General features: G+C 42.6%; 1 protein-coding gene across 1 annotated transcript in view; it reads right to left on the bottom strand.

The window, feature by feature from the left end:
* Positions 1-11,475: 11,475 nt before the first annotated feature.
* CRYM (crystallin mu) overlaps positions 11,476-25,784 on the bottom strand; it is a 204,087-nt gene continuing 189,778 nt past the window's right edge. The window contains exon 8 of the mRNA XM_069210290.1: positions 11,476-14,216. Within this exon, the coding sequence (XP_069066391.1) occupies positions 14,143-14,216 (74 nt within the window). The 3' untranslated portion in view covers positions 11,476-14,142. The remainder of the gene's footprint in view (positions 14,217-25,784) is intronic.

The raw sequence follows: 25,784 nt of genomic DNA on the forward strand, positions 1-25,784 counted from the left end.
GTTTTTTTTTTTTTTTAAGTGCCATAGGGGGGCCTTACTTGGGCCCCCCTACATGGCACTGGGCCCAAAGGTCATGCCCAGGGGACATAAGTCCCCTGGGCATGGCCATTAGGCAGGGGGGCATGACTCCTGTCTTTACTAAGACAGGAGTCATGTCCATGGGTGTTGTGCGTCAAAAAATGACCCTAGTCAGGTTAGAGTAATTTTTCTGACTCTAGCCTGACTAGTGCCATTCTTTGACGCACAACCTCCTGTTTCCCCTTCGCCTCCCCACCTGGTTTTGGCACTAATCAGGCCTTACCACCGGCTAGCGTCATTCCCTAAATATGACGGCCGGCTGGCGTCCAGGAATGGTGCTAGGTGGCGGCATTAGCGCAGGTTTGCATCAAAAAGTATAAATCAGGGCCTCTATCTCTGCACTCCAGATGGAAAGTTGGGTGTAGTTTTGGTATTTTTCTCTCTGTCAGATCCAGCATAGATCATGTGCGGCATTTGTCAGAGCATCAACTCTATTAGGAAAGCAGTCTGTTCTCACAAGGATCTTCGTCTCAGAAAATCAATAATTAACTTCTCCATCCAAATTGCTTTAAAGCAGGAACTTCCATTTATTGATATTTTTCTCTGACCTCGAGAGACTGCAGTTGCCACACGCCACCGATATGGCCCTCTTGCCACCACTGTTGGAAAAAAGCACAACCCTCCCTGGCATCTACATGTCCTGTCCTTGGCTATCCTGATTCCACAAAACACTATTCATTACAAGTAGACAATCATTCAGAGTCCTGAAGACTAAAAGGGGGTCACCTGATCCCGCAAGGATGTTGTGTTAGGATAACAGTGCACTATACAGAGGTAAATGTTAATTCAGTTCATTCATCCTCAATCACTCTCAAATCCGTGAAAGGTTGTTCTGGGACCAGCAATTATTTCCCTTTCAAGGTCTTAGTTGTGGGTACCCTTGAGCTCTCACAAATCAGAGTTTATGATGGTAACGAACCCTAGAACACAATAGTGTGGCAATTCTAAAAACTCAAAAGCTCTGTAGGATGTTTGGGTGAAGCTAGCTTCTTTGTGCATCCACTTCACTGGTACTCACCTCAATTAACTTCTCAAGAGACTATAAGACCCCTATGTGTTACACTGGATTCGCAGTAAAATAAGCATTGTCAAGTGACAACTATGTGGCCAGGACCTTAAGGAGTCTTCTCTCGAACCTCTCCAAAGTCTTCACAAACATATGGTTGTCATCCTCACAGATTACAGTGTTGTCTTCCAAATATATTAGGCCCTCAAGAAGGTTAATGTTCAGAAGTTCCTATTCCATCAGTTGCTGGTAGGCTGCCTGAGCTCCATGGTGTCTTTTGGAACATGTAAAAAAAGAATATGAATGAAAGCGGTGTATTGTTTGTTAGGCTTCTCATAGAGATTCAGTAGTATCTTCTTCAAGGGAAACATCCCCTAGGAACATACACTGATATGGGATAGCGTACTTAAGAGTGTAATGATCAACCAGATTACATGTTATGTAATCAGCATTAGCATAGTGCATTTCTATTAGTTTGTGGTCTTGCAGTTCTCTGGGAAATCTGAATACTGTTTTGGGAATTCTCATTGATAGGAGCTACCAGAGTCTGGTGTTAAAGTATGTTTGATTAATGATAAGGATGTTCAACGTAGTATTCAAAATTATGTTCAATCCCCAAGGGCATCTCAGTCCCAGGCTGAGAAGTTGTCGTCCCGCCTGAGGCAGGTTGTGTTGCAAGTTTTCTTTAATAGACTCTAAGATTTGCAAGTCACCAAAACCCAGAACGTTGGTATTCTATTTGATTTTTCTTGGTAGGAAACGATGGTGTGTGTGATGATACATAGCATGTCAATCAGTGCCAAATCCGGGCCCTCTGGCAGTTTGAATGAATACTTCCTAGTATTTATAATAGGCACAGCTAGGATGAACTACATCTGGTAGCTTATATTGGCCTATGTCTTGTCACTCATTGTGTTTCATCCTTGGGCTTCCCAGAGAGCTACGTTTAAGCAGGTTCTCACCAACCCTGAGATGCTTGTTTTTTTTATGTATCAGCTGCAATGGTGTCAGCTTATCATCTTGACAGAGTAACTTCATCCAGTGGGCAGAGACTTGATGCAATCTATTGGCATGGTAGCCCCAGAGGTTTACTTGACGGTGCAGTGGATGAATTGTAATGTGACAAACGTAATAAGGACCTGTCTACTGAGAACCTGTTCCTAATGTATAGCATTTATGCAGGCCTGGGCAATCTCGCCTTTGCTGAGAGCTTGCTATAGCACTCCTTCAATACAAGTGACATATTCTCACAGTCACTCTCCTTTGCACTGTTTTCTTGTCTCAAAGTGGACCATCACTTAATTTGCAATCTTGGTGATCCCCTACAAATCTTCTAGGCTGGTGAGGACATCTATATTATTATAATCCTGATTTGAAGCTTTTAAATACAGCAATAGTTTTGCTGCTGGTTCATTTAAACAATCTACATTCCTGTACCTCTTTTCTCATGCATGCACAAATCCACTCTTCTTCCAGCTGATGCACCCTGATTAGCCAGATACAGTTTGTTGGCTTCAGTTGCAACTGTCAATAAAATCACCAGCAGTCTGATGCATCGTCTTACAACACACTTGTGAATACAGAGGTGTAACAAGCACACTCTTGTTATATGATGTTAGGCAGATTTGTAGAGCTCACTATCCCCTGGGTTCTCCTGTCACTGAGCAGATGTGAGTCTAGGAACACCTATAGCCTAATAAGACTACTCAAAAAGCCAGGTCTTCAGCTTCTTGCACAATTCAAGAAGTGAGGAGGAGGCTCTTATGACTAGTGGTAAGTCATGCCATGCTTTAGGAGTAATGTAGGATTAGGTTCAACTGCAGGATCTGGATTTTGTATGCATGGTACATGTGCAAGTAGGAGTCCCGACGGGACGTCTGGAAGGTTTGTAAAAGCAGATGTGATTGTTGAGTTAGCTGGGCCAGTGTTATGTAGTTCCTTGACAGTGTGGGTGAGAAGTTTGAATTGTGGTCATTTGTGAATGGAGAGCCAGTGGAGCTCCTTTAGGTGTGTGATGTGAGTGCAGCTTGGGAGATTGACAGTGATTCTGGTCACTGAGTTCTGAATGGTTTGCAGTCTTCTGGTGAGTTTCTTGTTGACCCAGGCATAGAGGGTATTCCTGTAGTTCAGCTTGCTTCTAAACAGGGCATGCCTGTCGATCTTCCCGTGCTGGTTGCGAGCCATTTGAAAATCTTCCTCAGCATCTTCAGGATATGGAACCATGAGGCAATGACGGCATTGACTTGGGCGGGCTTTCAGCAAGCCGTTTATTTTCTCAATCAGTCCTGCGGCATGTGAATAATAAGGAATGTGATAAATCCACTCAATATTGTGTAGTAAACAACAGTCTTGTACCAATTTCCCTTTACAATTTAAAATTTGTCCCATTGTCACTCTGGACCTAGAGTGGGACTCCATAATATAACAATAACAAGTCCAGGGTTTTGATTGTATTGTACTGAATGGCACATTTACAAGGGACTGCAATCAGGTAACCAGAATAGGTGCCCACGACTGTGCAAGCGTATTGACACATGCAACTAGTGGGTAGCGGCCCAATGTAATCAAGATGCAATATCTGCCCCAGTAACTTCCCTCTCCCCAACTCACCTCTGAATGTTTGGCAGATTTTGGTTTTGTCTTATGCAAGGGAATTGAACCAACGTTCTAGTGAATTGGTGGGACTGTGATACACAGTGGCAGTACTTTGCTCTAGCATTTCCCAAATTTCTTGCCACAACTCTTTGCAACACATCTCATTTGAATGTATTTGCCAGTTATGTGCATGCCATGTGGGAAGCCAGTGGCTAACCCATTGGCTGTGCACCAAGAATCAGTATGAATGTGACAAGTTCCAGGTAATTCTTGTTTCAATGCCTGATACACAACATACAATTCTGCATATTGACTACTCTTCCCTTCTCCTTTAAAGGTCAACAGCTTCTTGGTGATCGGGTTATATGACACTGCTTTTAATGTCTTTTGGCCCCCACATACTTGGCTGAACCATCGGTAAAACCATGTATGCTTCCTATCCTCAGGGGACAAGGATTCAAATGGCTCACCCCCATCTTACTGGTGAATCTTTTATCTGTGGTACCTCCTGCACCCTCTCATCATCCTGCACAGGGGCTTGTGATGCCTGTTCATGTAGAGTTGCTGTGCTTGCTGGTCTCACTTGGGCCCTGTCCTGTATGTACCATTTCCAACATATGATACTAGCTTCTTGTGCATGTTCTATTCAGTGAGTTTTAGGTGAACTCATCACCCACTGCATTACTGGAATCTCAGGTCTCAAAATCACATTATGATCTAGGGTAATTTTGCTCAGTATACACTAGAGTCCAGTAGCATGCAAGTAACTGTTTAACAGAGGGAGTATATATCGCTTTCCAGCAACAGATAGCTTTTTAATCCAGAAACCCTGGGGCACTCTTGTTCTTTCCTGTTTTTGCTAAAGGCTCCAATTTGCATATTGCCCCTGAACGGTTACATGCAACTCAATGTCTCCTTCTTGTACGGGCCACAAGTCTAAAGCCTGTTGAATTGCCTTCTTTGCCAAATCAAACGCACACTGCTGCTGTTCACCCCATTCAAACTCATGCTTCTTTTGTGTCACTTTGTACAAAGGGGCCAAAATCTCACTCAAGTGAGGAATATGCTGTCTCCAAAAACCCAACAATCCAATGCATCACTGTGTCTCCTGCTTAGTGCGGGGAGTGGCAAACTCTAAAATCTTTTGTTTTGCCTTATGTTCCTGATTCCTCTGAATTCCTAAAAACTTCACGTTTTGAGAGGGTCCCTGTGTCTTGTCTGGATTAATCATCCACCCTTTACTCTGCAAAAGTTCCACAATCCGCTCCAACTGAGTCTGCACCTGTTCTTATGTCTGTCCTTGAATCATCACATCATCAATATAATGGGTCAATTGCACCCCTAGAATGACAGATACTTAATCTAGATGCTCTGCCACCAGCCAGTGACAGATGGTGGGGCTATGTATATAGCCCAAAGGCAAAGATTGAATCTTAAATTTTCTGCCACTTTGTGAGAAAGCATATTGTTCCTGACACTCAGGGGCCAATGTTATGGAAATAAAGCATATCAATATCAATGGTTGCATACCAGGTCCCTGTATGTTTCTGTATTCTTTCAATCAAAGTGATGGTGTCTGGGACCGCGGCTGTCAAAGGGGGTGTATGTTTATTCAGCTTGCGGTAATAGACCGTCATTCTATAGCGCCCATCAGCTATGAGTACGGGCCACAAAGGATTGCTCCATCCAGTGGTGGTTCGGAGCTATCCCACCAGCCTCAATCAATTCTTGTATAGTTTTACTTATTTCCTTATGCCCTCCTGGAATGCGGTACTACTTTAATCAGATTAACTTGTTTGCTGGGGACACCTTCACTGTGGGTATCTTCAGATGGCCCGCCCTCATGACTGCCACTGAAATGTATCTCTTTGATCCAAACTGATAACAACCGTCATCCAAGTACAAAGTCATCCCCATTAAAATGTCAGTTCCCAATATATATTATAGAAGGGGCACAATCAGAACTCTATGTTCTCTTTTTGGTGTTCTTCTTGTTTTCTTTTGAACAGTAGTCTGCACAGCAGGAATTTTTGTAGTAGTGCTGACAGGTAAACTTTTTGGGATTTCTATAATTAAAGAGGCCTCCACTCCGGTGTCAACGAATGCCTGGACCTTCAGAACATTTTTGTATTTCTAGCGTATTTCTAAATCAACATGGGGTATGTTATCTTTACGAGCCCTTCCCTGTACCGGAGCTTGGACAGTTTCCTAGTCTGATTTAAACCTGTCAACTTTTGCCGAAGTCGGGTCTGGATATATGCTTGCATTTCTGCGAGTAGATTCTTCTCCTGCCCTGCTCTCACCAGTTGACCACATGCTGTCCAAATCTTCCTCCTCTTTCCCTTGTGAAGAAAACTTTTTTATCCTTTCCTTTCTGTTCTCCTGCATCTGTGGCTGGCCCTGACTCACACGTTAATTATCTTGCTTGTTAACCCCCCTGCTACCCTCTTTTTGGTCCAGCCCTCTTTTATGGTACATCTCCCACAAGCTTTTAGTATCTATCCCATTAATCTGCTCCTATTGACACCATCCTTCAGTAATGCCATAAACATATCTCTCCTAGATACTCTGTTATGTGTGCAACCCTCAGACCTTGAGTCTCTCTCTGGTTTACTCCAGTCTCCAAGCTCTACCAGCTTGCATACTGCCTCTAGCACCTCTTTTATTCTGTGCCCTGATTAACTAGGAGAGTCATTATGACTTGCCTGTAAGCTGGAGAGGCAAGGCAAATGATTGTATTTCATACTGAAATGGTCAGTGGAGCCTCTAACAAACTGTGAGCTTCATCTAATAGAATAGCAGTTTTAGAATAGCAGTTTTCAAACTTTCTTCCTAAATTATTTGCATAGCATCTCTCAACGTGTACCAAGGCTTATCATTTGGCGGGCAATCTAATTCAGTATGATATTTTTTATTACATCCCATGACCGCCAATTGTAACAAATTGGTTGCTCCTTGATTCCCACAACTCCTAAATTATTCTTGTATTATGGGGTCAGTTATAACAGTACAAGACTTCCTTGAATCTCCTGCATCTAATGTCACTCCTGAAGCACCCGTGTCAAACAACCTCACCATCCATGTAAGCAATGCTTTCCAGGCATGAAACTACTACTATTTTCATGTTTGATCACTATTCTGTCCCTAGGACTTCTACTCACCTGTAGATTTGACAGTCTAAGCTTTGGCTGGCAAGTCTGGGTCCCACCCTATCTCCCACGACTGATCTTGATCTCACCAGAAATCATGGGAATGCGGGGACATACATTTTCTATAAATAATATATTTATTGCACATAAAGTTCTAATAACAAGAACATTTAAGTGAAAAGATAAAAAGCATACAGGAAGGGTAGGAAAACTTCCACTAAACACATATGCAGGTCCAGTTCCTGATGAAATCAAAGCACAACAGTAAACTCCGTTGACAAGAGGGCACATCCTCCGAAATTGTGACACTTCGCATCATGGGACGGAGTACAGTTGTGATCTGGATGGAAGAAACATTTATTTTAATCTGGGTGGGAACGTGTGATATTTTAAGTCTTCGTCTCTGTTATTTTCCATGGGGGTGTCTTGCAGTACTTGTGAGTGGCCATGTGTGATGTCCGACTTACTCCAATGTTTGGCTGGAGTATATTTACTACTTTTCTGTCACCTCTAGTAACTTTAGCACTGTAGATAGTGAATTGTAGCAGTCTAAACCTCACTAAACCTCTCAAAACCCCACACATTTTATATTGCTGCTGTACACTCCACTCCCCCAGTCCCTCCTACATTTACTATGAAGTAGTAAACTTACATGTGGAAAGACAGAAGATAATTCCACTCAAAGGTTTGTTAATTGCATGTATTAGGAAGGAAGTAGTGATATTCTAGTATTACTTTACGCACTAGCAGTGGCGTATCTTTGGGGGGGGATTGGAACATCCCCAATATTTATTGTCCGTCAGATAACTTGTCCCCAGTGACTGACAGGTCAGATCTATAAAGTGTAACTTGACTGAGCACCTGTGTGTACAGTACGACGTCGTAACAGGGCTCAAGGAAGAGCGCAGGTTTAATTGGAAACCTGCATTGTGAAAGGGCACCATTGACCACATGCAGCGCATCCCATACAATGCATCTCATCCAGCAATGGTTGAATTCACAGACCTAACTTCTGTGGGAAATGGGGTTTCTCTACCTCTTACCAGAGTAACGTTCCTCATACAGGCAGAATACAAAATCAGACTTGGCTGAGCTGCGCCTAAAGAGTCCTTGGCTGATCATCCTACTCTGTCCTTTCTACAACCCCCTGGTCTAACACTTAGTTGGGTGTGCACATCCCAGAGAACCCTACTGCTTTTAAGAGGGGGATGAAAGGTCTGCCTGGTTTTGCCAGGGAATGATGATGGGTATGGTGCTCTGCTCCCACAAGAAAATTATAACCACAACAGCAAGCAAAAACAAGTATTACATTGCTTTTGTTTGTGTGTGTGCATGTGAGTGTGCACAGGAGTGAATGCACATAATTGTGTGTGGGTGAAAATGTGCGTTCATGAATGTGTGTGCACACGTGTGTTTGTGCATGAGAGCACGTGTGCCTGTGCACAAGTTCGTGTTTACACATTAATATTTGTGTGCATATGTGAGTGTGCACACAAGAAAACTTGTGTATGCAAGCGAGTGTTGGTTTGAGTATGTAAGTGTGGGTGCATATGAGTGAGTGTGCACCTGAGTTTATGTGTATGTGGACATGGTGATGTTTACACATGGACATGAATATGTATGTGCACAGAGTGTGTGTATATGCAGGGGGTCACTAGTGTGTGCAGAAATCTGTTTGAATAACAGCAGCCTCACTTCACCTTTCATCTTTCTGATGATGATAAAATTAGGGGTCAGCGTAACTTGCATTCTTTGCTGTAATGCAGTGATGTAAAATTACAGAAAAATTACATGAGATTACGCAAGGAGTGTAACAGCATTTAGCTCTATCTTCTTACCGCGAAATGCACCCTCACATCTAAAATGGAGCCTAAGTTTGCAGCAGCAGCACACAAATAGCAGCAGCCAACAGCTGCTTACACTCTCCAAGTTTGTTGTTCGTGTGCTCCTACTGTAGGATTTTTGTGCCAAATTACTCATAATCGAATGAACTGGCGTAATTGCATAATTTTAGGTAATTTCAGGTCAAAAAAGTAACTCAAAATTACTGAAATTACTCCAGAGTAATTACAATTTTGTTCAGGCCTTTAAAAAAATCAGTACCATTTATTTGGTTAACAATAAACATCTGTTTTTAATGCCAAGATATCCCAAGGGATGGATGTGCACTTTTGCAAAAAACACGTTTTGTATGTGTGCATGTGCGTGTAGGTGCACGAGTGTGGGTGTATGTGTGTGCATTGAACGCAGTGCTGCAAATTGTCTTATCATTAAACTTTCCTATATTATACAGGGATGTTACAGACTGTTAGGTATTAAGCAAATGGAATTTGCAACTATTGGTCATAATTTAGCCTCTGGAAGTGCTTCCTTCACTACACCCAGCATTATCTGCTAAGTTGCTGTGCATGGTTTCTCTGCCCCAACTCCCGTAAGCCTGGTCTCCTGCTGGACTCGAGCACTCTAAAAGACTACTCTTGTTACCCTTCCACAGCCTGATCTTCTGTTCCTAGAGCTAGTCTGGTGGTACATCCGCTCTCATTGACCTCCCGCCCTACATTGCTGGGCTTAGGCTCTGGATTGGAGTGGGAACATCATCCACTATCTAGACTATTTCCCTGGCCTCTGTCCTAAGTTGCCTGCAAACCATCAAACTGTGCCCTTGGAAATAGACGGCTATTGAGTCTAGGCAAGAGAAGATGTCACTCTCCAACCAACATATACTTCTACAATGAAAATCAGGTAGAACCAAAGGCCGAGCTCAATACCTAGCAATTGTGGGGGCAGCATATGGGTACCAGAGATAAGGTGCAATATTACTTGCTGCATTTCTTTAGGGTTGGCAGGACCCCGCGAATGCCCTGCAGGTTTCTGACCAGTAAGGTTGCACTGGCCATTTTTAACTCTAGGGCCTGTTTTAAAGAACACAGTCAAAAACTTTTAAATGCAATCACCGCAGCCAAGCACACAGAATAGATCTGGAGTGGCACAAAACACTGTTGTGTGTGTATACAAGGTAGTGTATGCTATGTGAATGTAGCACTGCAATGTGCCACTTTGTAAAAGTGGCACTGTGCCATCTGTTTGGCTCATCCAACGTCTGGCAGTCATTTAGTATTCAACTAGTCTGTGTAGCATATTCTGGGTTACAAAGCTGTTTGGACAGCTTATGGTTTTGTGTATTTATTAGTGTTTCCAAGAAGTTCCTTACTTTTCCAAATGCCAAACTAATTCCCCTAACTCACCCCAACGTAAACAATGCCCCAGACCACCCACTTCTTTTCAGTTGGGTATTCTATGTGACTTGTTGTGAAACCTCGGTCTCACACCCTCCTAACATCACTGATTGAGGTACGTCCCTGGGCACTACAAAATGCACTTTGTATCTCGGCCCCAATTGTGTTGGGTATTAGTTCTCCTATTTAAAACTTTACACAGAGTATACTGCACATCTTCTTCTATGCAGCTGCTATGATTCTGAGATTGCTGAGCAATGGATTCCAGAGAAGCTCAAAGCCTGGGAATACTGTGATCTCCTGTATTTTTTACAGGCCCCTTTCCCACCTGAATAAGTTACTGGGTGAGTAGTGATATTGCCCAATGCACTTTTATACTGTACATAAAAAGTCTGGGGCCAATGCTGGCAAGACCGTAAAAAATGGCCGGGCTAACATCTGTGCTTGCTGTTTGATACTGCGGTGAACACTATTAATGTGCAAATATCAGAAATATTACTATGGGCAATAATAGGGTAAGTTTGTTTCTAATTCGCAACTAAGAGAAACACATTTGTAGACCCCAAATTTTGTAGTGGACACAACCCAGTCATGTTGTGTTCGGAGAGCTGTGTGTGTGTGTCTACTATTAGTGACATACTGGCAGTAGCATTTACCCTATAACATTTCATTGCATTTTGTAAAACCCACAATACGCAACAGGTCTTCACTGCAGAATGATAATTGACTCCAAAGGTGCTAGGTATTGAGAAGTAGTCCACAAATGTTTACACATGAAGACTGGTAAAAAAATAACTTTTGTGGCCCCTTATGGTGCTTCGAAAGCTGAACGAAACTTAGAGACTGTATGACATCGAAGTGGGCAGACACACACTGGCAGATTTAAGTAAAGTGGCGCTGCACCTAGTGCCTCACCACTTTCCTTGCTCGCCTCAGCGCCCCCTACCGCCAGCATGTGTGCGCCATATTTAAAATACGGCGCACCATGGCGTAGGGTAGGGGGCGATAGCGTAATTTCTTTTGACGCTATTGATGTACTCTGCAGGAGTAACACCAAAATGTTGGCGCTCCTCCTGCAGCGTACATAAGGGTCCATTATAAATAATGGTAGGTCCCCTTTTTAACGCCTGCTGCAAGCAGGCGTTAAAAGTGCAGAAAAAAATGACGCAAGGAAATCTCTTAGATTTCCTTGCACCGTTATTTTCGGCCCCCTAATGGGGGAACGCCCCCTTGCATACATTATGCCTGGCGCAAGCATAATGTGGCGCAAGGGTTTACAAAGTTGCGCAATGCAAGCATTGCACCACTTCGTAAATATGGCACGTGGGAAATGCCACATTTGTGTCAAAATAAATGCCACAAATGTGGCACCTTAGTTTAAAATCAGAGGCTGCAGACTCTAGAATGTCTAAGAAAAGGAGATCATTTATGAATATTTATTATTTTATTTATATGGTTTACATGAAATTCTACACAATCATTATTCAACATAAACTAAGATCAATAACGGTTAACAATGTTTCCCCCCTATTTATTTAACAAATAACGAACGTAATTATTTTAGAGCACTGATTAAAATGTCTACTGCAGTGTACATTTGATATATTTGAAGTACCAGCTAAAAACATAATCTGACAATTCGAAGTTCATCCTCCATCCTTTGTAGAAATCGCTTCAGACAAGATGGCTGCTTTGTTATGAAAATCTTTCAAGTGACGACTGTTGAGGAGTAGGACCCAAGTGTCCATGAGGCATGGTAAGGCAACAGCTTTCACAAAATACCTCTAGGTGGTACCAAATGCAGGGAAAAGTCACACAATTAGCATTTTTCACACTGAACAAAAAGTGCTTCGAATCTAAAATGCAACTTTGCCTGGAGCAATAACCCTCCTTGCATTATTCCTGACGTGGAGGAGACGATTAAAAGCAGCCATTTACAGACTGCGGTTCATCTTAACGACCATCTTAGATACAGGAAGGGCCAGACTCCCACAACAAGTTTCCTTTCTCACTGCGGGAGGGGAGGAGAAGAAGATTAATAAAGTAGAAAGGGACTACAAAATGTTACTATACCCATCGGGGCAGAACTCCCTGCACCTTGACTGAGATTGCTTGAAAATGTCATCCTTATGCTTGTTTTAAAAAGTTTGGAGACCATTGGTCTAGGGTTTCACACATTCAAATCGAGTTGTTTTGTCATAGTTTTATCTTAAATGCTTAAGTCCGCCCAACCAGGGGCATAGCAGGAGCCCGCAACCCCTGCGGTGCGGGCGACCCCCTGGCTTACTCATCCTGGAGGGAGGGGGGACCTCAGCTCCTACTGATGTCAGTGTGGTGGCCCCTTCAGCATAGTTCTTGCGGGGGTTGGGGAGGACTCACGTTTTGTTATGCCACTGCGCCCAACCAAAACTGAGGAACACAAAGAAGTGCCATTGAGTGGACATCTGAATTGATGATGGGAAGTTAATTTTTACAAAATGGCTGCCCACCTGTTGTTGATGCGGAAAATCCCAGGAAATCTTTCAATAAAGCCTACGAAATGGGTTATCTTCTGGGCAACAAAAAGGATGGTCCAAGAGTGACTGACAAAAGATCAGAGGGGAATTGGGAAAAGAGGTGGCTGAGCAACCCTGGTAATTATCTCAAATGTAATTAATATGAAATTTATGAAGTACATGGATGCCTAACCGTCATCATACGAAGTATGCACATGTTCTAGGCTACTGCATATGTGTTTTATTTTAGAAAGATCCAGGTTTTCGGTTATTTCCTGAAAAAGACTACCAAGCTTAGAGGGGAGAGTAAAATGGAGGCGGGTTTGAAAGTCTGGCCTCAGCTATAGACAAAGCTTGCTCTCCAATTGTGACCTTTAGTGTGACTACCATTTGTAAGAGGTTGAGAGATGCTTGAAGTGAATGCAATACATTACAACGATTGACTCTGGGGGCAAACAGGAAGGGGATGCAGAGACAATGGCTCTATAGACAATAATAAGAGATTTAAATTAATTCATTTCTTAATGGGGACCCATTGTTACGTCTGTGCTACGTCTGGCTGCAGCATCTTCAATCAGCTGCAGTTCCTGCAGTTTTTTGACAGAGGCACCCTGTGATGCATTACTGCCATAGTCCAATCTGGACGGGACTAGGCCATGCACACAGGAATGCAAGGCTGGGTAGTGCATGGCAACAACTACAGAAATGTAGCACTACCCAATACCATGGCGTTTAGAGATTGAGTGGAGGCACATTAGCATGCTGAGATTCTGACACAAAAGAAAATTCTTACTAACGAGCGGCAGCCATCTTGAATGTGTCCTTGAGTCCTAAAGAAGGTTGCAACTAAGCTTCTCAAAAACGCACCAGACGGATAAGACGTCTGTCACTGCAGTACTCATGTTTTCCTCTAGAAATGAATAAGGTCAGTTTACACAAGTTACATGGGAATTAATATTTACCAAGAATTAGGGGATCTGATGTAAAAAGCAAATAACAGAAACTAAGTAGGGACAAATGAGTGACAGAAATAGAACCACATAGCGAACTATTGCAGGAAAGAAGTTGCTGATAATTTCAGTGGGTTAATCTCTCTGTGCAACACAAAACACATGTTGGAAATCTCTATCTGCAACACAGAACACATGTTGGAAATCTATATGTGCAACACAGAACACATGTTGGTGCCCCATCCTTTTGGGGTCCAATTGGCTTTACATCCATCAGAGACCAACACAATGATTGCCGTTGCATTTCTTAATCTTAACAGTTGTTGCTTAAATTGCTATTAAAATTCAAGAATATGGTAGTAAGCACTACCTAAATCTATCTCTCGTGTTTTTGTGGAATAGTTTTTTTCCTACATGAAAAAGTTTATGTAGTGTGCAGATACAAAACTATATGATGATATGATTTAACGTTTCCCTGCCCATCACAAATAGAATACAAATGTGCCATAACACTGTGTTAGACATGCTTAAAACCAACGGCTCTAACTGATAAAGAATTTGGAATGTTGATAAATCTCTCACTTTTAAGAAAACTTTCCTTCAGATATAGTTAGTCCAGCAGATCTTACTAGGTTATTCAGATTCTGTACTGCTTGACCATGAATCAAACACTAATTTTGCTGAAACAGTATCTTCAATTGCCATACCTAAAAAACAGAAACCACAAAAATCACCTTTCAACTAGTATTCACATCATATTTAAGAGAAACACATCATTAAGCATTTCTAGAGGTCTTAAATCCGCTAATGTCTACAATTACTTGTTAATTTCAGTGCATATAATTGGCAATTAAAAAAAAAGGTCATATCTTCGTTATCATGTATTTGCAACCCATTCTATAAAAACATCATGAAGAATTCATAACAACTCGCAGTGCGGTTTACAGTGGAGCATCTAGTGCATCTGCAGCTTTATAGCAAACTCTGAATATCCTGTGGCTACGCCTACAATTATACCAGGCACCAAAAGTACCAAGTAGTGGAAAATTACCCATTCTGATCCTCAATATTTGAATTCAAGTTTACGACCAAGCATCTCATAACTTTTTGAAAAGGAACCATTAGAGTACTGGTAATAACTAGAATGAACTTCTATAGTGGATAATACTACAGGCTCTCAGTCAATGTATGAACTGCATTCTTAACCAGAACTATTTGACCCTGGTGAGTCATTTACATGGATATCCATTCCATGCAATAAGATACATAACCTTGGTATTTTTCATTTAGCACTTTTCTATTGAATTACACTGGGCCTTGCTCAATATAAAAATCTTTACCAGTATTGAGATAAATGCCACAGTCTCAACTTGACCTAAGGCCAATCTTCAATTAAATCAATGGGATCAGTGCATTCTTCTACATCCCTGGCTTATTTTTGTAAACAAGAGCCTCAGTTGTATTTCATGAAGTTCTAATCAGGGGGAAACCAGATTGGAGTACCAGAGACAAGAACCGGTATAGCTTAAGCATTATCTACCTTCAATAAAGTCCTTAGTGAGTACCCCACATAGTTGAAATTAAACTCGTTAACCAAGAGGGACAACTGAAATTAGTCCTACTTGAATTAGAGAACCCAAACATATTGGCTGTTATATTCAATGCCATTCTACTGATTTAGCATTAGAAATTGCCCTTCCATGCTTTGCCTGTTTACCACTATATTTACTCTTGAAAGGTGATCACTTGCATCTTATGATAAATTATTGTTTAGGCATTTGTTCACACTTATTTAGCAACTTCCTTTTTTGGCCCATGAAGTTAGCCCCTTTAAACAAATCATCAGCAAATTAGTCACCATACACACTGACATTGCCTACTTATTTTACAAATAATGATTGTAAAGGAATCTGTTATAAATACATGCTTCCCACTAAAAAAAAACATGATGAGGTTATTGTTGGAGAATTAGAACACATATACTCCAAGTTATTGATTGATGGGAACAATTAATGAGTTGGCCATCTGGATTTTAATGTCTAGGTCATAGGGCGATATGTTGCACTTGAGTTGGCCAAGTAAATTAGTCTGTGAATGGGCAATACCTGGACTGGATATAGGGCACATGGAAAGTAATGAAATGGGACAGTTTCTACTTGACCTTGCAGAATTTAATAACACAAGGCATCTAAATGGACAGCCTGGTCTTCATCAAGAAGCTTAACCAGAATAGTGGGACTTATCTCTTTCTTTATTGACTGTTTGTTAATTTATAAACAAAGACAAATGATGGACAGAATGCAGAACCAATCAAACATTCACCCCCAGTCACAGATCTGGGTTTGATCCATCAATTATTTTGCTCACTATGCAATCCCAGTTGGACCCAGCCGTATGCAAATCAGTCTTGACCCTTTTCCCCAAGGGAACAGTCCAGCCTGAACTGCCAGGCCGGGTCCTCCCTGGACCAGAAACAAGCATCCTGGGACCGGTTTCAGGGTATCACCCTTCATCAGCCAGGCTATCTTGAATTCAGTGGTATAGTGAGCCTAGAACCCACGTCTGGGCATGCCCGGCATAATTAGGGCAACAAAAGCAACCAAACATAAATGATGAGCCCTTTTCAATACTTGTTACCAGACTCAAGCATGGGAGAGCAAGAATTTGCTAAATACTTTATAAAATTCCAATGGAATAGCATCCTCCCCTGCTTCCTTCCCTGATAGTAAAGATTTAATTTACGTTTCAAATTCCTTAATTGTGATATCCCTCTCTAATTCTGTGGTTTGTAACGAGTTGAGATGGGAGAGGCACGCACACTGTATGTATGCATTAATTTGTGATTGTGCAATGGGTGATGAGTGACCATAGATGAAAATATAGAAGTCCGTAAACTGTTACACCTTGGCATGAGTGTCATGGTGAAAAGTGCCCTTTATACTTTTAAATGCATTCCTAGTTCTTCTTTCCGCAATTTGGTGAGCAAGGACTCACCCAATATTTTCCCCATACTCAAACGGATGCACCCAATTGCTAAGATACTTAGTCACAACTTGTTCTCGTAACCCTCAGTCCAATACAATGCGAAGCTTCCCCAGTGTTAGATAAATATAACACTCATCCTGACTACTATTCCCAATAGCTTGGTAATGCTGGTATTCTGCCTTTGGAAGCCCAGCTTCATTGGATTTCTATATAGCAGTGAATCTTAACCTTTGGATTCTGTGGAGCACCACTCAATCATTACTGGAACCCGGGGACCCACAATGAATCATTATTGGAATCTGGCTTCCCCAACCCCACTGAGTCATAATAATAAAAATAATAATCTTTATTGTTTAGGTAATAAAAACCATAACAATCATCTCATAATACAACATGTTTAAAGATAAAACATCTCTAAAATTCCGTAAATTCCTTGGCCATGAAACCATGCAAGGATCTAAAATCAGTTTCTTAATTCTAAGATGCAAAAAAGTGCGTGATTAAGTATGCATCCCGGATGGCAGGTTTACGTCTTTGGTGTGTGCAGTCAAGAATTTTATAAATTTGCATATTGATTGTGCAACATTAGGATCAAATATTGACATCACCGCTGACCGACAGGAACGAGTCCCATTTCTCATAAAAAGCGGTTTTAATAGTTGTCTGCGGGCTTCTTCTAAGGCTGGACAAATACAAATCAGGTGAACCATATATTCTTTTGGGCCTTTGCATAGCCTGCAGGAAGTCTCTCCTCTATTCTTCCACAATGGTTGATCCGCTCTAGCAGGAGATGCTCCCAAACGCAGAGTCAAGAGGCGATGCTTGATGTGAAGTGCGAAGGTTTCGGCCAGGTATTGTGATGGGGCCATGGTGGTATAAGTGTGCATTACCAGCCAGGCGTGTGAGCGTTGCGCAAGTTTAGCTTTATCATCTAGAAAAGATCGGACACTTATTTCCTTTTTTATCGCTCGACACAAAAGGGAATACGACATGTTGGAATCCCATAGGTACTTTGTTTTCGTCTCTTGAAAGGAGTTGTTCACGTATCTGTTGTATACTGAATTAGGATTGCCATTTACTGAACTCCATAGAGCTGCTACTAGCGGGCTGACAGTGTTTTTACTTATTTTGTACCAGATCTTTATTGTGTGGGCCTTCCTGTCGAGCTGCTGTTGTGTTAGACCAAATTCCAGCCTTATCTGTGCAGGGGAAGCAGAGCGAGGAAGATTGAAGACTTGCTTATAGATTTTTATTTGCTGCCTTTCCAGAAGGCTAGCGTCTTTCCCGTATTGGGCTGCGCTTCCGTATGTAATTGCTGGAAGGAATTTAGCCGACATAACCGACATTAGTGGTTTATATGATGGGCCCTTTAATCTTTTAGCAAGAGTGCAGAAAGCGAACGCGAAGGCTTTGGACTTCTGTAGAATATACTGATTTTGTGGCATAAAATTGATCTTATTGTCTACTGTGAGTCCAAGATATTTGTAGCTGCAGATCGTATCGAGAGTGAAACCGTTCAATTTTATTTTGTTTGCAGGAATCAAAGAGCAGCCTATTGACATTGTTTTTGTCTTTGAAGTGTTAACCTCTAGTTTGTTTGTCTTTGCAAATTCGCCCAAGGCAGTAACCAGTCGTTGCAACTCTATTTTTGTGTGGCTTAACAGAACAATGTCATCCGCATACGATAGATGTGTTATAGCCAGAGGTTAAAGAGGTGCGGGGCCAACACGCAGCCTTGCTTTAATCCTATATATGTTGGTATTCTCCTGGAAACTTTTGAGCCGTCTGCTACCTTGATTCGTACCCAAGTTTTGTCATACAGCAATTCTATACACCTCAAAATGCGTTCTTGCAAACCCCAACTCCGTAGTTTGTTCCAGAGAATTGCTCTGTCCACACAATCAAAAGCACTTTTGAAATCCACAAAACATATGTGTAAATTTTTCTTTAAGCACTTTGCTCAATTGGCTATATCTCCTAGCGCAAGAATGTTAGTCACTGTGCCGTAGCCCTTCCGGAAACCAGTTTGATTCATAGGGACCAAGTTATTTAAATTAGACCAGGTGAGCAGGTCTGCTAGGATTAAAGAGGCAAAGTATTTGGCCTCACTGTCAATTAGAGCTATCAGCCTATAGCTAGCTGGGCTTGCCCTGCTGCCTCCTTTGTATATAGGATTAATGATGGATCCTTTCCAACTATCAGGAATGGTGCTGTTACGTTCGACTTCAGCATATAATATTGACAGAGTGGCTGACCAATAATCGAGATCCGCCTTAAATATGGCTTGGGGGAGACCATTAGGGCCTGGAGCCCCGTCCCTACGGCTCCTTCTGATCACCTGAGCTACTTTATTGGCACTGAATCTCATATCACTCTGAGGAAGGTCTGTAGGTTTTAGCGAATCCTTCAGTTGCTGATTTTCTACAGGAGGAGTTGGCTTAAAAAAATGTCTAACAGGTAATCCACCCATTTATCTTCTGAAATTGATGGACAGTTTATTACTCTTGCTTTTCGGTCTATTTCATTCACTCACATCCAGAATTCTCTAGTATTAGCCTTTCTTAAGTTGAAAAGTAATTTGATCCAGAAATCATCCTCCTTTTGGGTTCGTATTTGCCATAGCTGTTTCTTAAAATTTTCCCGAAGGGTTTTTATTTGGGCACATAAAGATTCTTTAGGAGATTTATCTTTTGTGGCTCTGAGTTTACGTCTCAGATCCTTTCTTAATTCTAAGATATTTAGTGGCATAGTTAGTGGCCTCCGGTTATGATTTGGTGCTTGACGCCTGGCCGAGCCAAGTGATGGTACTAACTGTAGAAAGCTGGCCCACACTTCCCCAGCTGAGAGATCTTGGCATGCTGTTGATTGAAGCAGGGTTTTTATATTTTTGCACAGCTGTGGTAAAGAGGACTCCGTCCAAAACAAGCGGTTTAGATTGACAGAGGTTACTGTATCTAATTCATTTATGGCTGGAAGAAAACACGGAGCGTTCCAAGCCAATTCTATGTGCTGAAGTGAATGGTCACTGTGAAGAGTACGTATGATTTTTAATTTTTTAACATGTGCCAGAAGGGGAAGAGAGACGGCAGTATAGTCAATTGTAGTTGCAGATTTTGCACTATGATGAGTAAAGCTGGGTGGGACATCACCTTTCACCCTGCCGTTTAGCACCCTCATACTCAGATGTTCTAAGGCCTCGACCAATTGCTTGCCCCTTATATCCAGTTTCATCTGTGTTGATGGTAACTGTGGTAGCACTGACCAAATTGCGTTTTCTGCTGCCAATTGCTTGTCCGGTTCTGGAGTATATATCAGGTTGCTATTAAAGTCGCCTGTTACTAAGATGTCCCATGCTGGATTAGCGCACCGTATCTCTTCTACCTTTTGTAGTAACTTCTCGAAGAGAAGTACTTTGCGATGTTTCCGCGGATGGGCGTAGACATTAAAGATAACTAGTGGAGCGTGACGGTTGAAACTAAAATTGATTTTTATTGCCTGTAAGTCCGTTGATGAGAAGGCCAGCTGTTCTGTTGTGACCTGAAGTGCCGTAGAGATGTGTGTGGCTAGACCACCGCTCGCCCTGCCTGATTTGTTTTATTTTTCCGCTCCAATGTGGTGTAGAGAATAGCCTCCTAGTTCTATCGAGTCTACCAGCCATGTTTCTTGCAGCACTATTATCGAGTAGTTGTAACTGGACATTGCTGTACATCCTTCTGTAATAATTGCTTTTGCTCCCGCAATGTTCCAGGACCTAATAGTAACGGTCGGCCTTTGATCTGTATCTGGTGCATTTCGTATGGTGGGTCAATTGCTTCTCCTTGAATTTAGGGTACATGCCATCCATCTCCATTCGTCTTGTAGTCCATTCCCTACAACTAGGGGGTCAATAGAGGTGTTTGAATTTTTTTCCCCCATTTGGATTGAAGCTGTTTCGCTTCCCCGACATCCGGGCCCCATCCGCGCTTGCGGGCCTGTGGTTCAGTTTTTTTAATTGGTTCACTTTTCAGATTTAACAATAGGGGAAAAGGATAACGTGGGTTGGTTGGTTGTGATAGCCGTAAACCCCAGTTTTCAAACTGTTGCTTAACTGCCATAATTAAAGCAGCAATTTTGCTTGTTCTCCACATAGTCAGAGTTTGTTCCCGGTCATTCTGAGTGCTGTTGGAGAGGAATTTCAGTGATATTAAATCTGGGGACATAATTTTCTTAGTTGAAGGAAGCTCTGCCAAAAGCCTCAGAATGTTGCCCCTGTTCAGGCTATCTTATTGGCCGAGTGACTCATAATCTGGGGTTAGAATGACCTGCCTTGATTCCCTATCATTTTCAATGACATGACTAGACTGGGAAGGTTCTATAGTTCTGTGCGGCATAGGCCTGTTCCGTTGACCATCTTCCGACTTGTTTCTACTTGGGGCCCTTTTGAGCGTGCATGATTGTTTGCTCAAAAAGGCTTTGTTTTCAAGGTCTGTTGCGGCTTTTTGAGTATTTTGAATCGTTACTTTTGTCTTTATTCGTCCATCATGATGAGTAGTTGCGACCTCCCTAGAAAGATATTTGAGATTTAGGGTTGGTGACAGGTGTGTTTCTCTGGTGCGAGGATTGAGTCTGGACTGCGAGTCGTCTGCTAAAGGAGTGAATTTATTGTTCTTTGTGCCTGCGGGGATTACTATAACCTGCCTCGCATTGACCTGGGCGGACGATCTTTGCCTGGAAGATGTTTTGAGACTCGACAAGATGCCCTGGGTCTTGTCCGGAAGGGTTATTGTAGATAGTGAGGAAGTGGCTTGTGCGACAGCTGCATAGGAGGGTGGTTCTGGTGGAATCTTCACTGGTAATTGGGCATCTAAAGGGATCTCAGATTTATCCTTGTAGATGCAATTTCCTGCCCTTAGGTCTCCCTGACAAGGAGCAGCCAACCTCGTGGCCAATGCGTGCCCGTTCAATTGGTCTTGGGATGTTGGGTGTGGCATGTTATATTTGAGCGACATTGGGGAGTCAGTCGGTAGATGTTCTCCAGTGAATTGTTGTTCTGGACTGGTGACTACCCCCTCCCTTATGGCTTTGAAGTTATTTGAGATTTGCAAGCTGCTTGCGGTTCCTAAAGCTCGATTTTGTGGTTGCTGAAGCGTTGAAAATATGGGATATAGATTATCATTAATAGCTTTGGCACGTGTTTGTTTCCTTGCCTTTCTTGCTCGCTTTTTTTGTCTCTTTGTTAGGGGTTTCAGTGCTGCAGCTGGCTGTTCAATTATACTCTCCAAATTGGTAGATGCTGTTTGTTCCGACTGTGAAGATCTGTCTGATCCGTCTGTGACCACTGGGTTAATGCACTGGATGTTTGCATCTTTTTTTGCTGGGCTGCTTACCACAAAGACTGGTGTCTTTTGAGATGTATCTTGGTTCCTGGAGATGGCCTCATTGGTTTTCCTTGCTTTAACTTCCTGCAGAATCTCTGCTAAGACTTGTGGTAACGTACACAGTTTATCTAATATTGGGCCACAATTACAAGGAAAATGCTGTTGGTTGCAATTTTGTTCAGTTGGACAAATGGCCAGCGAGTCCAGTTTGTGATTGATGCCAGCTATGCATGTGGCCATTACCTTCATTAGATCCATTTGCAAGTCTAATTTATCTGATTGCATGTTAAGAACCGCTGTGGAAGTATGTAGAGCATTCAGCAATGAGGTGTGTAGTCGCGTTAGATCTCCCATTTCACAAGTAGGGTGGCCTGCGTGAGCGGGATTTTTTAATAGAATTTCCCTGTTAATGGATTCTGAGGGGATATTATTGGAAGGTGAAGCAGTCGAGTTGTTTTTTACCATTAATTCCTCAAGTGATTGTGTTTTGGACATCTCACTAAAAATTTCAGCAATCAAGTTAAAAGTTCTTTCTTGTTGGTGCGTAGTAATACTGTTTTTAATGCTTCCTACCACCAGAGGATAGCTCGACTGCTGGTCCTTAGGATTCACTAGATCAAAAGTTTTTAAGTCCAGCGCTTCTCCCAGGTCTTTGTTAATTGTTATAGAGAGCGACTGTAACCAGGAATCTTCCAACCCTGTAATTACTTCGGAACCAATGTCCAGTCTCTCATTGTTCCCCTGGGTTTTGAAATTTGACAGCGGGATTGGGGTTGATTCTTGGTGGGTTTTCACATACCCAGTGTCATTATGTACCTCTGTCGCATTACCCATAGAGATTGGAAGCTCGGAGTTACTTCGGTTGCCCGTTAAAACCTGTAGATGAGCACCTGGAGAAGTTTCCCGCTCCTGGGCATGTACCTGAGCCATAGTCACGATTCTACCTGCTTGCAAATTTTTGTGCGCTATTGGGCTACTTAAGTAATTGAAGTTGATTAGTTGCCCTTGGAGCGGGGGATCGCTAAGCTCTGCAGGAGCTTGGTCCTTTGATGTTTCCTGACAGGGGAGGGCTACCCCTAATTGTTGTGTCAGGTTTGTTAACAGCTCAGGCCCCAGCTGCCCCGTGATCAGAGGTTGTGGAACCAGTGGGGTTGGAAGGCCCACGTCGGTGTCGGGATTTGAGAAGAAAGCCGCCGCTGGATCTTTCAAAAAGACCGCCTTGTTAGTAAGTCCTGTTTGTTTGAAGTAGAGCTGAAAAGGAGTGAGGGACGTTACCAGCTAATCCTGCCTGCTACTTTGCGGACTTGTCGCGGAGTGCTTCTCTGAGCACTTTCCCTTCCCTTGCGCTCTCCTTTGGGGTTTTAAAGGTTTGACTTTGCCCTCAGCTAGAGTCCTGAGTCGCCCCGATCTCATGGTGGCTATCTCTTGGCCCGAACTGGTGAAAGAGAAGCGCAATTTGCTTTTTCCTGATCTTTAGGATTGCAGGATTACAGTGGCTTACAGCGGCAGGTGAGCGGGGCACCCGGGGGATTCACAAGCCGCACCCAACCCAGCGGGCCGCCTCCGTGTAACCCCGGTGCACTCTCACTGCAGCAGTTTACAAAAACTGCTGCGCTCACTGCGACCTGTAGAGAATGGTGGGCCCTGATAGGCCCTGAGCACTACACCTTCTGCTTAGGTAATAGTAGGTGAAGTTGTACACGCGACGACGTACAGCAGTGGGCTGAGTGTCCAAGGGCTGAATGTTCGTAAGTTTTGTAAGTGAGGAGGTAGGTGAGGAGCGAGGTGCAGTTGGGAGGTGCGGTGGGTAAGTGGGGCACACAGGGCCCACAAGCTGCACCCAGACCTGGCTGGGGCGCTTCCGTGTGGCCCTGGTGCACTCACTCCGCTGCTGTGACTGACACAGCTGCGCTCACCCTGCCTCTCTCAGTAGCCTACACGGCAACAGCAATGGCCGCTGCCGCAGCGGATGCCCTCGTCTGCGTCTACAGCGGCGCCCTTGTTAGCGCGTCAGCTCCGTCTCGCTCGCTGCGTCTCACTCAGTGCGTCACTCTGTCTCGATCATATTAAAGTATGTTTCCAACACATCAGTATACGGTGACCAGCAGTCTGCTACGTCCACGTTCCATAGGATTTGTCTCAAGGCTTTCCTAGGTCTTTTTGCAATCCTTGAACACTGAGCTCCTTTGTTAACTCGAGGCTCCCGCTTCGCCCTTTTCAGTTTCCCACGATGCCCAAACAAAGGCTCCTTTTCGTCCTCCGGCGACTCGGGCAGTCTGCGCATGTGCGGGAGAGAAGTGTCTCCTCTCCAGTGAGTCATTATTGTAATCCGGAGACCCATCAAAACAATGCACAAAATTAGAGAAACAAGCATTCATCAAACAAATACACAAATTATGAAATATTTTATTTAATTCACAAATATATATATATATATTTTTTAAATGGAAAGTTAGGAGCTTTTCTAAATTTAATTGAGGCAACCCATCATCCACACTAAATTGTTTTTGATACACTTGCACTGCTCCCACAAATGAATCTGAGGATACCAACTCAATTTTTAGCCTCCAATTTCAATATTCCTTCACATTTAAAAATTTTCAATTTGACATTGTGCTTTGCTATATACATCTGTCTGTTAATACTATTTTATTTTCTGAGGAAGTGCCGTGGATCCCCAGAGGTCCCTTGACCACAGGTAAAGAACTACGCTCTATATAGAGGATCAAGAAGAAAGTGATCATCTTCTATTGGTAATGTACTTTGCTAACAGGATTAGACCACAGTTTCCTAAAGTCCAGGAGAATAAGTGTTCAGTATTTATACATCAGTATCATAAGTTACTCAACAAAACTGCCTCTGAACACACTTGTTGTAAAGCAAAAAGGACTGCAGGCTAACAGTGTATTTGACTAAAAATGAAGATTAAATCTCTGAATCATGTCCTTGGACTAGAGGTACACTTTTTGGGTGCTGAAGTTCTGCTATAGAACTTTTTATGTATCCAGGAGGTGCTTTCGAGAAATAACATTTTCATACGTGGAGAAATACCTTCCTCTTTTTGGTACCGGGAACACCAAGATGGCAATATACCTCCCAACCTGTCCCTGACTGAGGGACAGCTCTGCAGTAATGCAGTAGTGGGCACAATTACAAAGAGCATGGTGCAACAGTTGTCATCAGGATACTCCAAGTTCACAGGCAGCCTTTTAGGATCAGTGAGTGGACTGTAAGGTTCTGGACCCAAGGTAGTTAATATAGCTGGCAGTTTCCAGTAAGGTACCTCATGAGGTTTGCCATGGTAGATCAAGAGTACGTGTGTAAGAACTTAGAACACTACCCCCTGTAGTTGTGAACTACATCCTACTGTACAACAAAAGGAACTTCTCTTACCATATAAAGAAACTGCAAAGCGACTTGTATTATCTTTATATAGTTAATTACAGGATATTTTATCCCATGTTTATTAGGTGCGTGCAAAGTTCTTATAGGCCTGCGAAGTCTTGCATAGATAATGATCTGTTTGCTGGCGATAGTTTGCAAAGTTTCCTGGTTTTCCTACGATATGCGCTGGTGCAGTTTGTTCCAGCAAACGGTCAGTATTTTCTCAGGAGTTTTATCTGGCTTTGAAAAGGGATGTTCCAATTTTTTGCAAGTTAACCTGAAAACTGGGTTCCTGTCACCTTGAAATTAGATGGATGTTGGGAATCTTTTTTCCGACAACTTAAAAAGAGGGAGAGAATCTTAATTTCCCAATTAAAATTCACATGCTGAGAACTTCACTGCCTATGGCAAATAGTTGTAGTATTTACGATATTTCTGAGAAGTCCACGGTAGCGAAGCGTGACAACTTTGCACACTCCTTATTGTTATTCCATGACTGAACTAGCTTTGGGCCTTTCAATTACAGTGTTTGTGGTACAAAAATGGCCC

This window comes from Pleurodeles waltl, chromosome 10 (genome assembly GCF_031143425.1).
Source record: "Pleurodeles waltl isolate 20211129_DDA chromosome 10, aPleWal1.hap1.20221129, whole genome shotgun sequence".
Taxonomy (NCBI): Eukaryota; Metazoa; Chordata; class Amphibia; order Caudata; family Salamandridae; genus Pleurodeles; species Pleurodeles waltl.